The sequence below is a fragment of the Hermetia illucens genome, chromosome 4 (genome assembly GCF_905115235.1).
Source record: "Hermetia illucens chromosome 4, iHerIll2.2.curated.20191125, whole genome shotgun sequence".
In the NCBI taxonomy this organism is placed as follows: Eukaryota; Metazoa; Arthropoda; class Insecta; order Diptera; family Stratiomyidae; genus Hermetia; species Hermetia illucens.
The window spans coordinates 114,066,423-114,085,452 of record NC_051852.1 but is presented as its reverse complement, the minus strand read 5'-3'; the positions used below and the strand labels follow the sequence as shown (position 1 = coordinate 114,085,452).

Genomic DNA, 19,030 nt, shown 5'->3' with positions numbered 1-19,030 from the left:
AATTATTTGACAGAGTGCTCCTCCTCTAGTTACTTCTGATTAAGCTTCTCTTCATGGCACAGGTGAGAAAACGTCTGAGAAGTTGCCTCGGTCCTAGGACGATACTGTCAGAATTTCAAAGAGTGAGTGCTTGGGTGAAATGGTAGTCCGTGTTGTAAAATGTGGGAGTTAGTTGCTCCTCAATATTAATTCGGTCCACCCTGGAGTAGATGGCGATGCAGGAGCCATTTATATTGTCAAGCAAAATTATTAGTTTAGAATTATAAGTGCAAAGTGACGTAAGTTTCGATGATGATGACGAAGAAACTAAGAGCTGGCTGAAAACCACGATGATGTTATTATGGCACAATTACTTACTTCTTTGAGTTGGGAATGAATACCCTAATTTCCACCAGTCTTGATATATTGAAAATAATAAAAAAACATCCCAGAACTTAATAAGTTGCACAGCTCTACGATTGATAGAAGGAATACTTTATGAAAAAGGCCAAAGACTGCAAAAATATTTTTAGAAAAGTATAGGGAAATGTTTCGACATACCTGTTGAAATGATGAGAGATATGTTAGATATAAAAATGGATGTGCTTTATTAGATGCATTAATCAGCAAACCGATGTAGGCATTTACAAAAACATTTAACTTACGTGGAGGAATTGATGAAGAAGAAAGCATCTCCCATCTTGACTTTAAGAATTAATTTGTAAACCAATTGCATAAGATTATTGAATAGTATCGAGCAACGTTGCCCAAATTTGTAATAATAATGGTTTTTCTATTCGCTAATGATATTTATTATGCTTGTAAATGCCGATATTTCAGAAACCACTTGTTCCCTCATCAGTGCTAATAAGTCGGTCTGGTTGTCCAAATGTTAGATATAAACTTTGATAAAGGGAGAAAAGTAGCAATTGCTTTAATGAGTTTAACTTAATGAACATCGCACGAATGTCATTTTTGAAGGCATGGAGACCGACCCTCTCGCCAACGGCTGGTTTGACTTCGGAAAAAAATCTAAGATCATTTCAGGCTCAGGTTTTTTTCACGGAACAAAGTCAAAATCCGGCGGAAACAAGCATGGTTCATTACCGTTAAATGCATTACAATAATGATCAATGTGCTTGAGTCTAATCAATAAAACGGCGAAAAATATGAAATATGTGTTGTACTGTGAGGGAGTTCATCACTCAAGTGATTTGAATTTACTGGAGTTATTACATATATTTTTTTTTTTTTGTTTTTGCTTGATTAATTAGTTAGAATATGTTTTGAATCTAATTTGTTTATATTTTCTTAGATTGATTCACAATACACTTTTTTAATTCATATTTGTCTGTAATTTATTTATCCCTAATTAATCAAAATATATTTGATATTTTTAGTAGATGAAGGTTATGCATTTTTTAATTATTCTATTTTAGTCCCGTTAACCTCTAGGCTTTTCCTTGGAAGTTGGGGATTATTAAAAATTTGGTCATTTTTGTCTTCGCATCTCTGTCGGTGTTCATCAAGGAAGTGCCCTCTTACCACTCCTTTTTATTCTTGTTATGGAGACTGTCACACACAACGTCCAGAGCCTGCTTTATACAAATGATGTTTTCCTAGCGTTTCATAGCATAGAACTTGCGAACTTGTCCAAAAATAGAATCATCGCCTCATGAAACACGGTCTCAGATTGAATCTGAATAAAAAATAATTTTTGTCGACCGATCCCCATGAAACAGGCACTACCACTGTCAATATCAGTGACTTGCCCAGAACCGAGCGATTAGCTATCTCAGGTCAATGCTATCAGCTAATGGAGAACTACGAGGGTTGCTTCAAAAATAAGTTTCCCAATTTTTTCAAGCGCAATTAATTTTTTATTTGAAAAAATGAATACACCGGCGGAAACTTTGATCTTTAAACTATTTTTTTCTACGCATTTTTTTGACAAGTAATCTACTTTTGCATTCCTGCCTCGAAGAAGTCCGCCACCAACCCGTTGGGAAACCTAGAAACTTCGTCGTCCGTCTTGAATCGTTGACCGCCTAGGTACTCCTTCAACTTCAGAAACAGATTGAAATCGTTTTTGTGTAACGTCAGGGCTGTAAGAGGGATGGACAATAACTTCCTACCCAAATCCCTCGATTAAGTCCTTCGTTTATTCGAGGTAAAATTTCAGAAGAACTGAAGTCTGTAGTTGCATTCTATCGTCGATGTTATTTCTTTTTGTTATCGGTGACGTTTTCTATGCTGCCTTGGCCGAAGGGCATGAAGGGCTTCAATAGACCATGAATGTTTTTTAAAATACCTTGACTACTCGAATGACATCTGCTTGTTCTCTCACCAAGTCGATGTCCTCGGCCAAATGGCTAAAAGTTTGGAGAAGAAAGCAAGAAGAATTGGACTGAAGATAAACAGCAATAAAATCAAGATCATAAGTTTGACTGATTACGACACAATTCCTATCTGAACATAGTCAGTTTACTTTCCCAAAAGTTCAATTTTGACGCTACGTCCCGCATTCGAAGACGCCGTTATATAAGCCTTATAATTGAAAGTGAAAACTACATTAAAAAAAGTTTTATTTTACATGTAAATAGGCATAACGTGTATGAAATTAAGAAACATCTTAAAATAATCAATTCGAAATTTAAGGTGGTTTAAAGAAGTGCGTTTTATTTTATTATTATTTATAATTTCAATAATATATAATAACAATAATCGTTGGCGCAACAATCCATATTGGATCAGGGCCTTGAAGTGTGTTAGAGCAGTTCATTCAAGACCGTAACGGTACACTACAGTACACTGTAGGAGGCAATGTGGTCAGTATTGCGCTCGCCCGAGATTATTACCCTGATTAGACTCAGGTACACATTCACAGCTGAGTCGATTGGTATCCGACGTCAAATCACGATATAAACCCCACTGCCAGCAGTGAGATTTGAACCGCGACCTTTCAATAATATGTTGTTCATAATCTTATTGAATTTCGAAATTGGTTTTCAGGTGCTGGACAGCTCTCCTCAACATTCTTAGAGCTTGTAGAGCCTCTGAGTTTGAAGGTGAAACTAAAACTTCACCAGCCTTGTCTTTTTCAATATCGTGATATTCTTTGATATCGATGGAGTGCTGCAGCTGGCTTCGGTTATGGCGGGCTGATTTGGTCCTTAGAATACGCCTTGATGGTCGATAAACATTCTTTTCTTGTAGTTCCATATAGTAAGATATTCTAGTACCTCAATAAGTGTCAACAATATTTCCGAATAGCCACATCCCTCATCTTACTCCACGCTTCATTAGCCAGGTGTGAAGAATGTCGGGTTTTTGCAAGATCGTTAGCCTTTGAATCGAATTTGAAGTTGAAATTGACCGGTTGCATCCACAAGAAGCTCTTCTTCCTCGTAATATGCTTTAAAGGTACAAATGATTCTTTGGTCACGCGGTTGAATAAAAAAATAGTGTTAGTAGGTAAGTGTTCTCAGTGGCTTTTTTAGTAGAAAATATTTTCTCCCTTCCTTTAACAGTAGAACCACCCTACTGTAGCCTTGAAATCGTCCTTTTTGACAAAGCCGAGTATTTAAAAAATAGGCATCGCTATCTATGGCATTCACAAACCATTCTTTCAACGCGCATTCAATATTAGCATCATTTCCGGTCCTCCCCTGTTTCCGACTTTGAAACTAATTTTCAATGCTTCCCGATGTCTCACGTTGCCCCGATTTCGGAAGATGGTCATATTTCTCTAAAATGCCTAATTTACCAATCAAACTAAGAGGGCATTAGGTACTTATTTTAATAGCATATAAAAAAAGATGAAATGATACGATATTGAAAACTTCACACAAATGTTCCCTTTTTCCTCTTTCTTTTTGGAACATTCAGATGGGAGCGGTTTCCGGGAAGACTAGGTTGAGAGCATGCTGCACTATTTCCATGGAAAATAAAGTCCTATATTCGGGACGGTCAGTGTTATAACCAACTTCTTTCAATGTATTTGGATACATCCGGATTACTTTTGGCGATCCTGAGTTTAGAGGCAATTTTTAACCATCAGCTACATATTTCCTGTCAGTTCCAGATATTTTTAATTTTCTTTTTTCCCTCTTTTCAAATGGGTTTTGATTCCAATTTGAGGAGTTGGGCCTCAACGTTCCTAACAAAGTAGCGACGATATATTGAATGAAGCTCACCGCCATAGTGATGCCCGGCATGATGATGGCCCCTTCAGAGTCCTAATTACCAAGCCAAGCAGCTCCAAGTGATTATCCGTTTTTTTCAACAAGTACATTGTGAGTTCTCAAAGTTTTTCATCTTCATCATTATTTTACCTACCTCTTGTTTTGGTTTACAAACGATGAACTAGGATATCCCTTCTTATCCAACAGCTGGAGATGAAGCTATCAGCAGCAGAATTTTTGAAGCAAATTCGTTGTAAATTTTGTGATTGATCTTATAAAAAAATACTATTGTAGGTGGCATCAAGGGTCACATAATGTAATAGAAAAAATAAACATGCTGAATAGAATCTCTTCCTTCGTTTGTCTCTAATGTTATTTATCCCTGCATGATTAGTTTTGCCGTCTGTGCAAAAGTTTTTTAGTTCGAAATCAAATTGTAAAACGCTAAAGTCAATTATTATTATAGTAATAGTTTTTCAATGTTCAAATATACACAAAATAAATATAAAATCTACCTAAAATATTTTTTCCCTGGCAAAAATGAGTTTTTCATATATTGTCCTTAGCTACATTTCGTGTCGGCAGATGTTTGCAAGAATTAAGATTATTTTTTTCTGAATAATTTAAATTACCTAATTCGCAAAACTAATTCATTTATTTTAATCCATAAATCAAAACCATCCGTTGCTATTAATTTCAAATTCAAACGTGCCATTCTAATTCGATAATCCTCCAACTGTTCTACAGACGCTCACCCTCTCCTTACATAACCAAACGTCAATTCGTTGGCCGCGCGTTCGTCAAAGAGAAACCGTTTTAAAATTTCGTTCTCTAACTGGCGTCGTTTTCGTGATTATTTTCGTCGTCGTCACAGAAAGATTTTTGTGAGGAGTATTTTTCTAAATGTTTTAAATGACAATGACTCCACCGCATATGGATTCACCGTTACGGCGATCTGAGGTTGGAGCATTTCGAACTCCCGTTCAAACGCCAGTGATTGTAAGTTTTTCCGCGTAATTTTCGTATGAACGATCGAAAAATCCATTCATGGGTTCCACTTGACATAAACAGTGAGTGACATTTCGATGTCAGAAGTGTGAATTTTATTTCGTCCAATTCGAAATGAAAACTCGTGAATTTGCTGGTTTTGTGATGAATTACGAGTGGAGAACTATTTAAAGATTAATTTGCGGGAGTTGATGGATGGTTTTTCGTTTGTTTTGATTTTGTACGAGACCGCCAAGCCCAACGATGTGTGGCCTTTGTCGGCAGGATGTTAACGAGCTTGGTTTGCTTATCTATTGCAGAATGACGATGAGGCTGAACGGAGGGAAGCTCGTAGGAGGACGACGGCGGTACTGGACACCCCGTCCACGACAGTGGAAGAAAGTGAAACGCTGAAAAATTGCCTGCAGCAGTGCAACGATGTGAGTAGCCTAAAAGCGTGCAGTGATTTTGGTAGTCTTGCGAGTAGTTAGTTTCCTGGGGATGCCTTGATTTCAGTTCTTGTCGCGAATTTGCCTTCACTGGGGGCTTTAACGAGGATGAATTACGAAAGAATAAGCGCAAAGTCAAAGTCGGGATCCTGTTTGAATCTGTTCAATAATTTCAGCTGCGTCCTATCAGAAGGAACAGACATTAACTTTCCAGGGTATTGTTACTAACAATGGTGGCGATATTTGCATGCTTCCGAGTACTTGTACATTGCATTGAGTACAATGCAATGTCTTTACGTCTTTACAAGCCTGCATACTCTTGCCACGTTTATGTAGATCCTAGGATTACATCAATATAAAGGTTGTAATTGCGAACTGCCGATCTTTCTTTTTTCCATTTCCATGAAAAATTGGGAAAGCTACAAAACTAACATTTCCGCGGTTTGATTTAGTAACCCTTGTTCTTCCACGAATGCACAATGCATTCACAACTATCTGGGCAGCGAGAGACTATCTCTTGCCTACATTGGTGTTAACATTACGTAAGCTTGAGAAAATATCCACTGTCTCGTTAATGAGTAATGGAAATGTTAATTAATAAACCAGCTTACATATTCATAGTGCACAACAACCAAAGGTTGGGAGTTTAGTTGTTGGATGATTTGCCGTAAATATGTTATTGCAAAATTAGAGAAACTTTTCGGGGAAGTGAGTGTAAGCTCGGTTGTCAATGGACAGCAATTAAAATAATTGGCCATCGTGATTAATTACAGTCTGGACAATAAGAAAACTGCACATATTATGCGTCGTAAAAGTAGGAATTCTTGCCCTGCCATCTTCCTCTGGAATGATCTGGCCCCTTTTTGGTTTCTTCTTGCCAGCGCCAGTAGAAATGTTACTTTTGAAGACAGGAAAAAAAGTTGTGGTCGTCTGAATGAATGTTTTGCCAAGCGTAGATTCGTAGCTCGTAAATAAGTTGGGGGTGAATGATTTTTGAGCATATTTTGATTTGAATAATGGAAGAGAAGGCGTTTCTTATTTTGATCCTGAACTGAGGAATTCCCTTTGGTCGAAGTCTATGGCATATGCCGTTTTTTAGGGTTTTCAGGTGAAACGAAGCTTTATAAAATCGGTTTACTGTCTGTCTGACCGTGGGTCCGTCTGTTTGCTACCCTCATTTTCTCAGAAACGTAGGAACTATGAATCCTGTCGCATGCAACATCTTTCTCCGCTGAGTCTACTACTTTTACTTTTCAGGTATCCGGTCTAGGCCTACCTTAATAAGGAACTCCAGACATCTCGGTTTTGCGCCGAGGTCCAGCTATTCGATATCCTTAAAAGCTATCTGGCGTCCTGACCGACGCCAACGCTCCATCTCAGGCAGCATCTGCCTCGTCTTCTTTTCCCACCATAGATATTGCCCTTATAGACTTTCCGGGCTGGATCATGCTCATTCATACGGATTAAGTGACCCGCCCACCGTAACCTATTGGGCCGGGTTTTATTCACAATGTGGCGATCATGGTATCGTGCATAGATTTCGTCGTTATATAGGCTACGGAATCATGTAGGGGGCCAACAATTCTTCGGAGGATTCTTCTCTCGAACGCGGCCAAGAAGTCGCAATTTTTCTTGCTAAGAACCCAAGTCTCCGAGGAATACATGGGGACTGGCAAGATCATTGGCTTGTACAATAAGAGCTTTGACCTTATGGTGAGACGTTTCGAGCGGAACAGTTCTTGTAAGCTGAAATAGGCTCTGTATTGCGTGCGCGGATTTCATCATCGTAGCTTTTATCGGTTGTGTTTTTCGACCCTAGATAGGAGAAATTGTCAACGGTCTCAAAGTTGTAGTCTCCTATCTTTACTCTTCCCGTTTGACCAGTGCGGTTTGATGTTGTTGGTTGGTTGGTTTTCGGTACTGACGTTGCCACCAAGATCTCGCGCCGCCTGCTCGATCTGGATGAAGGCAGTTTGTACGTCTTGGGTGCTTTTTCCCATGATGTCGATATCGTCAGCATAGGCCGGTAGTTGTGTAGACTTAAAGAGGATCGTCTTGCATGTACCTCAGCATCACGCGAGGACGCACGATAGGGCATTCCCTTGTCGTAGACCGTTGTTGATGTCAAGTGCTCTTGAGAGTGACCCTGCTGCTTTTATCTGGCCTCACACATTGGTCAGAGTCAGCCTAGTCGGGATACCGAATTTTCCCATGGCCGTGTACAGTTTTACCCTGGCTATGCTATCATAGGCGGCTTTAAAGTCGATGAATAGATGGTGCAACTGGTGTTCATATTCTAACAGTTTTTCAATCGCTTGCCGCAGGGAGAAAATCTGCTCTGTTGCTGATTTGCCTCGAGTGAAGCCTCTTTGGTATGGGCCAATGATGTTCTGGCCGTATTGGGCTACCTGGCATAGCAAGATAGCGGAGAATATCTTATAGATGGTACTCAGCAACGTGATACCTCTATAAATGCTGCACTGTGTGATATCTTCCTTTTTATGTATGAGGCAGATAATGCTTCGTTGCAAATGGTCAGGCATTGATTCGCTGTCCCCTACCTTGAGCACAAGTTGATAAACCACTTGGTGTAACTGGGCGGTATTTAACTAATCCGGTTGTAATTGCATCGGCTCCTGGCGACTTATGATTTTTAAGTCGATGAATTGCACGGACTGTTTCTTCTATACTTGGTGGTGGCAGTATTTGTCCTTCGTCTTCAGTTGGTGGGACCTCTAACTCGCCGATGTTCTGGTTGTTCAGTAGCTCATCAAAGTACTCAACCCATCGCTCCAATATGCCCATTTTGTTGGAAATCGGATTTCCCTCTTTATCTAGGCAGGATGAGCGTCGAGGTGTATAAGGCTTCATCCTGCTGACTTGTTGGTAAAACTTCTGCGTCTGGTGCGGTTGTACTTTTCTAGTTCACAGACAGGCTTCCTTTTTCCGTCTGTGAAGTCGCTTCTCCGCTCGACGGAATTCGTGATAAGTCTCTGCGCGTGGCCGTGTTCTTTGAGAAAGCAACATTACTCAGTATGCGGCATTCTTCCGTTCCGTTGCTAGCTTACATTCATCGTGAAACCAGCCGTTCCGATTTTTTTTTTGCGGCTGGGGCCAAGTATCTTTGCGGCCGTGTCAATGATAATGTTCTTCAGGTGGTCGGGAAGCTCATTTGTTGATGCTTCATCTCCAGGACCTCTGTTGATTGCGGTTGTTGCGGCATCCATTTTCCTCTTTTAGGTGTTGTGCATGGCTTCAGTGTTAACTCTCACCTGATTGTCAGAGGGGATTCCGGGCGGTGTTGTTATTTGAGCTCGGAGCACCATGCCAACGAGATAGTATTCCGAGTCTATATTCGCAAACGCAGAGTGCATAGCCTTTCGCTCATATTTTCAAAGTCGATGACAGCAGGTTCCATTTTTTGGCTGACTAAGAAACCTACTGCGAGCACATGGTTTACTGGATGGCCGCTATAATATATGGTGTAGCGGCTCTTCTCCAGGAAACCGGTCCCTGTACATGGCATCTCTTGCTGTCGTTGCCGGGTTCGTCGTTATAAAATCCATCCTGTCCGAGGCTCCTTTCGTGGCTTCGTAACATCGGTTTTCCGTGTAGGGTTGTCAGCCCTACCCAACCCCCAACCTGGAGGACCAATTGGTACATTTTGTCCCGTTTTCAAGCGCGGGAGACGCCTTCATTCCTTCTGCTTTTTTTCCCAGAAATCTGTCGTAGATAAAAAGGACTTAAGAGGAAAACGTCGTACTGGTGGTTCCGGACTCAAGCGGGAAACCCAATTACGATGCGGATGAGAGAAGCTGCGGACTGCAGTTTGCTCTACTTCGGGAAGGTTCGTTCTGATGACAGATTACGCCACTTGCAATTTGGCGGCGTTTTCGTTTTTGGCTGCTACTTTTGAATGTAATCAATTTGAATGAATTCATTTTGAGAACTACGGACGCCACTATTGGCGTTGCCTTAGTGTATTTAATTGTATGATTTTCATAACATAAAATATACACGCATTGTACATAATCTTCAAGTTTCTACAATTACTGTATGATGCATACAGTAATTCCTATATTTTATGTTATGAAATTCATATAATGAAATGCCACTAAGAGTGCGCATACCTCCGGCTTAAATTTATTTTTTATGAATGGAAGCTACGGAACTAGTGCAGTGAACCCCCGGGTTTTATTTGATTTGTCCGGATAGCTGAATGGTTAGAACACAAGGCTGTCGTACGGAAGGTCGCGGTTCAAATCGCAATGGAAGTGTGTGAATAAGAACAAATATTTTTAGCTGAAAAATACAAAATTGCGGATACTTTTCGAAAAATTCAATTTTTGAGGCTCGAAAATTGAGTAAATAGGAACGTTTACAACCGATGTGAAAAATCGTAGATCATGCCATGGCCAAACATTTATACAACAACATATTAAAAAATCAGAGCAATCGATCGAGGAATTTTTTTTATAATCGTATCAACCCATTGGCGACGCCTCCAGGGCGTCGAAGAGTGTAAATGAGTGAAAATGTTGTTTCAGGCTACTTCTTGATATAACTATGTAGCTAATTTTAAAATTCGTATTTTGTTCTAAAACCATCAAAAATATGTTTTAAATCATATTACCTCTTAAAATAAGGAAGTTTGTTTGGAAAATTCATAACTTTTAGGTTGAAAGACCCCTAAGTTCCGTACCTTGGTGAAGAGTTTGAGCACACCTGTACTGTTGAGAGCCACTAAAACAGTCAATCTTTTATACCAATTTCTCGGGATATTTGTCAATAAAGCTGATAAGTTTGATTTTTGTTTTGCTATTGACGTCTTGGAGATTCCTGATAGGTAAAGACTTATTCCTCGCGATGGTAGAGAAAAATCGTTGTTTACTTAACTTGAAATTTCATAGTAACTATCTACTTTTCGATGGGTTTCAGTGTTCGAACCCCTTAGGGAAAATTTAGTCATTAGGTAAATGTAGGCTTTTTCGAAAAATGCTATATCCCTTCATACTTTCCAGTATAAACTATATCATTTCTAAATTTTGGGACGTCTTTCTTTAGTAGCTTTAAAGAATGTGAGTCCACGCTAGTTCAATGTTCAATGTTCGCGCTTCGTTTTTCAATGTACTTCACTATTTCAAATTATTTGCAAATCAATGTTCATGAATAGTAATGTATGATATCCATTCCTAAGGTTTTGTGTGAAACAAAACTTTATTCAAATCGATTCAATGTCTGCCTGTCACACTCGATTTACTGCGGACCACTGAATTGACTGTTACGAAATTTGGTGGGTGGTCTGTATTTCGTTTTACAGGCAGCGAGTGGCGCCATTTTGTGTTGAGTTTGAAGGGGGACTCCCCCATACATGCGAAAGGGGGTGTATATTTTTTTTTCACAGAGTATGGCCATGTGGGGTATCAAATGGAAGGCCTCCATTAATTACATTACTTTTTGAAACTGATTTTATTTGTGATATTGAATGAAACATAGTGGAGTGAGGGATCATAATGTGTGCTCCAAAAAGTGAAACAGATCTCGTTCTCAGAACCTATCCGACCGAAAAATCAATGGTGCATCTATACAAAATCTAGGCCCGGGTCCCGTTTCGATGTCTGCACAAATAAAGTTGATAATAGTATATTACCATGTTTTAGCAATTTACCCGAAAACCCTACTTAAGTTCATCCTAGAAGTACAGACAAAAAACAATGTAGCTCATAATATAAGATATAATTCTGGAAAGTTCGAATCGAATTGAACTTTTATTAAAAAAGTTATTGAAAGTCGAAGTATTGCATTTCATGTAAATTTATTACATTGTAAGACGTGTATGACGTCATCATCATATGCATAAAGTAAATTTATATAAACGGCGGGAACCATAGAGTCACTTTCGCTTTTCATTTTTAGCTTTTTTTAGTTATTTGAATATCAGTATCAATTACTGGAAACAGGCATGTGTGTGTATACGTATATGCTAATGAAATTTGTGGGTAGTGTTCAATAAGAGTTGCTCACATAAGATGAACACAAAACAACCTTTATACTTGAAGCGCCGAACTTCCGGTATTCCGACTTATTTTGTTTCAAAAGTTGTTGATCTTCAAATAACCTAGTCAGTATATTGCCGATTCTAGAGTTAAATTTAAGTTCGTTTCAACCATATGGCGCATCGTGGTGAATTGCGAAAAAGGTATTTTCGTTTTTACAATTATATATCTGGTTGATCAGGACTCGTCACGTAAGTTAGGCCTAAACATCCAAGTCGAGGGGAAGCAATCCAAATATCAACCGATGGTGATTTGAGAATTTCTCGTCTCTACCAGGACTAAGCTTACAATCGAGAAAAGTGGCCTACTCGATCTAGATGAGTCGAAACCGTGACCTAGTGGGATAAAGGTTAAAGAAGAAGCCAGCACAGTCTTATATACTAGCTCGAGTTTGGATATGTTCCCAGTATTTTTCATGCTTTTGGAGGAGAATATTTTATTATTTATGATTAGGGTCTTCTGACAATAATCTGAAGATTTTCCTTTGCTATATCTGTTTTGTTTTTTTTTTTTGGTTTTTTAAATAACTTTGAGACATAAGTGCATTATATGTTTTGTCATTGGAATCGAAAGTCATTGTCAACCGACGATGTTTGTATTTAAACGTCAAACCTTTTTGGGAATTTTCCATTTATCTTTTTATGCAGTTTTAATAATAAAGTTATTGAGATTATTTTTCAAATTTTTACAACTATATATTTTTCTATTAAAGTGGTTAACATTATAAAGGATAATATGGAGGCACTGGATGAGATTAATTTCGAAATGGTAAAGTTTTGGAGTTGTATCTTATCCAACAGTATTCCATAACGCCAAAAAACTTTCTAAAAGTGCCACTTAAACAAACATGCTTTCTATGAGGATATTATCTCCCTCGTTATGTGAAGCAAGGAGTTTCTGAATTTAGTTTGGAATTTCAGCACACGTATTTATAGGCCAAAAGTTCTAGTGTAACAGGAAGCACGCGAATATTTGTCCATTTTTTTCTTAATTGACTAACAATGGTGCGGTGTGTTTTGATATCGAAATTTGCAAAACGAGATCTGGGAAGTCTTTTACACTTAAAGCATTTGTCGTCCGACTGCATCCCATTTTTGCTCTTTAGGAAGTAAAACTTTAGAACTGTACCAATTGTTTCATTCGTTACATCTATTTTGTATTTATATTTAATAATTTGATATCTATGGAAGGATTTAATCAAGACAGTGCGCTTCGTACAGTTTAATTCTTTATAGGGTAGAACTCCTATTAAAAATTCTCGGTAATTAACTTCTTAACTGGTCACGGGTGGAAATAGGACACCGAGACTAAAATGGCATATATGATGTGTGAGAGTAAAGTTTGGTTTATCTTTAAAAATTTGTTTGTACTACTTGGTTCTTTTAGAACATTTTCGAGCAATCATTCCTGCGCTTCTTTGTCGATATTTCGACCAGTATAGATTCAAATAAAAGAGTTCGATGTAGCTCAGTTGGCAGTTAAAAGCATTGCGTTATATTCTTATACTTGGGTCAGACTCAGCGCTTGCCAAAACGACTCCCGGTTACCGCTGGGAATGAGCAAAAGAAAATCTTTTAGGAGTACTTGTTGTTGCAGCCTCATATGATATAGTGGACGGGAGGATCGGTTGGAGAGGTGGTTGACGTGTCGGAACGCGGACGTCAATTTTAGGGTATCTGATGAGACGGGGCGATTGTAGCCCTTAATGTCTATGTCAAGTGTGGGTTAGGATTATTGTACAGTGGTTAATGCAAAGACGAAAGCGAGGGAGCTTTCAAGCATGAGATGAGTGCATTGTGCTTTTTGATTGTGAGTGGCAGTAGTACGTACTGAAGATGTTAAGACGCTAAATTAATTCCTAGAACATAGCGGGTTTGAAGTGGGCGCCCTTGCCTGTCGTGATGAGTGAATATCCTGGTGACCGTGGTGCTTCTGATCATTTGGTGAACCTATTCACGCCGGTGAAGTCCTACCAAAAAGGAGATTTAACTTGGTGTGATAGATTCGTTCAAGGCTGTTCTTTAATTTTTAGGAGAAAGATCGCGTTGTTGCCTTTACGCTCGGGAGTGAGAAGCTCTGTAGATAATCTGACTTCCAAAAGCCGATGGGTAGGGAGGGCTGATTGTACGCGTTAAGTTATCTAAGGAGGAAGAAACCGCTGATGGTGCGCGCTGAAAGATCCAGACTCGAGGTGTTCGGGATGCGATAAACTTAGGCTAGGACGATGCTAGTGGCGAGTCGTGTGGGACGAATGTTAGGAAAACAGAGAACTTGTGATGTATGTAGCTAGATAATGATTTGCCCTCAAAGTCTTTTATTGTCACACAGACAGGCACCGTGTGAACTCAAAGAATGCAACAGATTGCGTGATGGCTTTTTGGAATGTACTCTTTTGCTATGGGATCTGATAAAATGCCTGCTTAGAGTCTATGAGCGAGACATTTCCATTGGCAGCTTGAAGAAGCTTCCCTACGATTAGAAGATGACAGCGATCCTGTGTTGTACTGGATACTGGAAGTCTGTCGATGGCTGGAGCATGATCCGAGCCCCAAGCGTAAAATAGCAATTCTGACCGACAGCCAAGCGGCCATTAAAGCCTTGTATTCAACAACGACATTCTGGCTGGTGAGGCAGTGCAAAAACGCGGTGAACCGTCCGGGCGGTACGGTGAAGGTCACTTCCTCTGCGTTCCCGGGCATAGGAACATAGAGGGTAATTGGCGGGCTGATGGATTTGCCAGGCCGAGCTTTGCTCTTGGCAGTCCTTCGGCGGGTACAGTTTGTCTCTCGCTGGCGACTGTCAAGGGCGGAATCTGCTTGTACTACTTAGCAGCCGCGGGCCTTAGATTGTCAAGACTTGCCAACTGCGCCAAGTCAAGGAGGATATGACCCGCTCGTAACATAGCGCGATCACGAGAGCTCCTGTGCCAGACGCGTGCAAATGTATTCAAGATTACGGCGGTCTACACGGAACACTGGCCCATAGGGGACCATGCCGCCGGGCTCGGCATACCTTACAATTCGCATAGCCGAAGCTGCGGAGAAGGTGGAAACCGTCAGGCACTTCCCCCGCGATTGCCCAGTTCTAGCTACAGTCAGCCTACGGACACTGGGTAAACCATTCTTTGTGGACATCAGTGAGATTTCTAGCTGCAGGGTGGGATAGCTACTTTCCTTCGTGAATGTTACGGGCTGACTCTGAAGATCTAAGCCGGCTGGACTCTGCTTCCTTGCTCTCATAATACAGTGGCGGTCTTAGGAGTTTGTCGCATCAAAACCGCGCACCACAGGGCTAATTGGGCTCCTCGGAGTGGCTACTGATACCTACCTACCCTACTGTATCCTTTAATATTCAAGTCCCTTGGTGGCGAGTCAGTGTGGTTGGCTGGGATTTAGAGCTTCGAGCCTCTTCTATGGCGTCGATCAGCGTGGACCTCGGAGATTGATGAACGCATTGTGGAGGGAGAGATAATACATGTTTATAATAACCGTGTGGTGGCGGCTGTATTATACGTTGTAAATGCGCGAAGGGTTAGTTTCAACCAGCGTAAGAACTTGGCTTTATTTCTTTAACATTGCTTTCAGAAGCAATGATGTGACGGAGTCCTTATTGATGAGTATCCTGATGTTCGCCTTTTTATCAAACATATGTACACGGTTTTCTGCGGGAGTCATAGCAATGATCGCCTTCATCTCTCAGGGGTGACACTTTCAGTTTCCCTATAGGATCCCAGGAAAGAGTACCAGGGCATGTATTTTTGGATATGGTTGCCGTATATGACAGTACCAAAACTACGATCCCTTTTTGCACTGTGGTTGTTGTTGATTTAGCGCTTGGTCTGTTTTATGGTGTCAGTCGTACTTATCTGCTTCTGTTGGCTGTAGAATCGTCGAACACCAACTTCAGTGTCTAGTGGAACGTTAAGGTTTAGAATAAAGTGCTCTAGCGTGCTGGAAACTCTAGATTTAAATTGGATTGCTGGGTAATTGAGTGATGGGTATATATCATAATTTAACTGTGGGCGGCCCTAAAATCTCCCATTGTTCAAAGTGCTACGTGTTAGGTGCCATTTATCTTTGCTGTCGTATTTTTTTCCCGTTCTTAAAGATAACTATTAATTTGTTTAGAGTCGTTTGTCCATCATTAGGAATAAAGCCTTACGTTTAATGTTGGATTTGAAGAACATTCTTTCAGGCAATGCATCTCCTATGTTTATAGTAAGGTAGCTAAAATTATTAATATCAACATTTTTTTCAGAAACTAAGCCGAGACAATGCATGGGCTGTGTCCGTTATTGATACCTTATCGTCATTGATGTCAAGACATCACAAAGCACTAAGCAATTTCAAAGTAGCTGGATCGTCTTTGGAAGCATCAAGTAGAGTCTATGCCCTCCGGGTGGATTCCGTTCACTCAGAGGTCTTGCGTATTTCTTCGGGTCTCAACAAGCAAAAAGGTAGTTTCAAGTCATAATTAACAGTTTACCTAGAAATTAAACCCATTATATAAAATGCAGTGATTAATGAAAATGATGACGAGCCAAGTGCACAGCATGAAAACGATGGTGAACAAGTTGGTGGAGCCGAGACGAATGCCGAGGGTGAACGTCCGGCTAAGCGAAAGAAGAGGACGCGAAAAGCTGTTTCCACGATCACAAAAAATAAGGAGACCATCAATGCACATTTGGATACAAATCCATTCACTGACCCAATTTTCGCGAAAATGAACTCGGGCGTGGGCAACGTCAGTGGCTCGAATCGATTGTTGCAAAATGTTTTGCATTCAGTTGACTCGGAATTGAGATTAAGGTGAGGTGGATTTCAAGAGAAGGATAGTATTTTCAATTGATTTTTTTTATTTAGGATGAATCATCCATTTTGGGACTCAAAAGACCATGAATCATTCGATTATCCTGAGCAGTATGACTTTTCAGATATGCCAGATGTAGACGGCGAAATGGTGGCAAATCTGAGATTAACTGGAATGGTATTGCGTCCCCAGCTTTCTGGCTATGTCATCTCAGATACGCCAGCCGAGCAAGACGAGTATGTGTTACATTTTCATTGTAGTTGCTGAAATTAACCATTTTTTTTGTTTTTGTTTAATAGAAGCGATGATGATCGCCCCAGTGACTCTAACATGCATGTGGATGAAGATATTGACCATAACTCACAAATGGCAGTAGCATTTGACATAAATGCTGCCGTGGAGGCAAGCCAGCCCGATACGCATCCATTTATTGATGTCGACTTGGGTAAAGTATTTCTGCCTGCATTGAAAGTTTCCCGTTCTAAGTGTCCTTCATTCATTTTTTAGGCGACTTCGATGAACTAACGGTTGAGGAGCAAGTTGCAATAAATAACTGTAAAGGTCTACGTCGTGCTCCTGTGTTAATTGAAGACATGCGCCCGGTCGACTCGTCTTCGTCAACCTTAGAATATTCATATCGACCTATGGATAAAATCAGTCAATTTTGGGCTGGCCCCTCTCATTGGAAATTCAAGAAATCTCGGAATAAATCACTGAGTTTAGCACAAAGATTTTCAGCAAATCACACAGGAGATAATAGAAAGCAAAATTTGAGAGGGAAACGTAAACCCCTGAAATTCCGCACACAACCACTAGAATTCCTGGAGATTCATGATAATCTCTTCCAAAAGTTGGATGAGAAAAGTAAAATGCGAAAGGCGAACATACAGAAGAAATGGGACGCGAAGAGAATGAAATTGCCTACAGATTTGCAGATTAATAAAGACATTTTCGATATATACAGCTATTCGCTGGGCACTCAAGTGATGGAAGAGGTTGAGGCGGCATTGTCGCCTGATATACCGGATGGGTCCGACTATGACAATCCTAACAGTGAGAAGTTTTGTGATGACATTCCAAATGTAAGTTTGAGCGGAAGTATGCATTTAGGTCAGGTTTTGTACGGATACGTTATTTTTGCAGGACGATATGATGGATGTGATGGATACCGAAGGGGACGCGCCAGATATGAACACGGACACGGAGTGTGTCAACCAAACGGTAATGGAAATTGCAACGGATTTTGTTGGTGCGCCGGATAAGGTAAGTTTTCTAGATTTAAGATTTTGGGATTTCAATTCCTAATGTGTCGCATCTATACCATTTCCAGGTCACTAAGATTATTGTGCCATTTGCAAGGCGAGCGAAAGTTGTGGACATGAAGCAATTGAAGAAATGTTGTACGATTCTCATTGATCAACAAATGCATGAAACGGACAAAGAGAACCTTTCCCAGCCGCCGGGATTCGAATCAGAAAAGTACAAAGGTGGCGTGGCCTCCTTCAACAAGATCTACTCAAATCTGCCGCGCCTGCTCACTCCAAGCATGAACGAGGCCCTTTCCACCGCCGTGGCCTTTTATTCAATATTGCATTTAGCCAATGAGGCGAACCTTAGACTAGTGATGGATGACAAACTGAAAGATTTTCAGATAAGGAAAATAGAGGATTGACGTAAATTTAGATCTAAACCACCGCCACATATATTTTTTATGTATTGATCAGTTACTTGGGTAAACAAAAGTAAAGTACGAATATGCACTGTTGTAATTGTGTACAAATCTGAGATTGGAAAAAGATGAAATGGGGCATGATCGGTTGCCAACTTGTATTTATTTTCTAGACTAAACGATTTTTTTCTCTTTTTTCTTTCTTTGTGAGGCAAACAAGTCTTTTTAATGGCGTATTAATATTAGATATTTAACAGATACATTTATATAGATAGAACAATGTTTAGTGGTAGAGAAAGTAATGTTAAATATATTTTTTATTGTTCTAAGGTTACATTTTTGGTTTTTATTTGTGTTGCTGAAACAGGAGTGAGTTTTTTTGGGGAGCTAGGTGAAATGCATTTACATACAAATTGCCAGACTCCTCCGTTTGACACATTAGCTCAGCCCAGGTCTATTCAGTGTAGGAGTACACACTTGGCGGTGCAGGAAGTTTCCCTGCAGTCTCCCCTACCCATCTCCCTTCGTTTAAATTTCATCTTAAGTGCAACGTATCACTTTGCTCCACGTGCCCTTGCTCTGCGACGTGGCATCAATTATGGTAGACACTTGGCACCTTCTATAGGAGACAAACGTGTGGCAAGCATCATCCACTACATCCTTGCAGTAGATGCAGGCGGCTGTGATTTCCCGATTGCGTTCAGGTAAGACTGAAAGTCAACCTCATCGTGCTTTCAATTGAACTGCGGTCGTATGTCTTCGATAAGGTGTTCGGTTCATCTACGACTCGATTCTCTTTCTCAGGATTATTGCCATACGCCGAAAGCACGTCCTTTTTTTTCTGAGGGATATAGACTTCCGCTCGCTCCGCTGCATGGAGAGCGACCGGAATAGCCC

At 40.2% G+C, this 19,030-nt stretch overlaps 1 protein-coding gene across 2 annotated transcripts; it reads left to right on the top strand.

Moving 5' to 3' along the window:
• The first annotated feature begins 4,924 nt into the window (after window positions 1–4,924).
• LOC119655419 (condensin complex subunit 2) lies at window positions 4,925–18,467 on the top strand. Of its 2 annotated transcripts, XM_038061307.1 has the most exons (9): window positions 4,925–5,162; window positions 5,471–5,590; window positions 15,913–16,111; window positions 16,172–16,463; window positions 16,518–16,700; window positions 16,764–16,909; window positions 16,972–17,546; window positions 17,608–17,727; window positions 17,795–18,467. In XM_038061307.1, exons 1-9 carry the CDS (start codon window positions 5,076–5,078, stop codon window positions 18,134–18,136), a joined length of 2,064 nt encoding a protein of 687 aa, XP_037917235.1. In that variant the 5' UTR covers window positions 4,925–5,075; the 3' UTR covers window positions 18,137–18,467. The 2 variants fall into 2 exon arrangements, with proteins under 2 accessions (XP_037917235.1, XP_037917236.1); XM_038061308.1 differs by lacking the exons at window positions 4,925–5,162; window positions 5,471–5,590 and adding an exon at window positions 12,277–12,423.
• The last annotated feature ends 563 nt before the right edge of the window (window positions 18,468–19,030 follow it).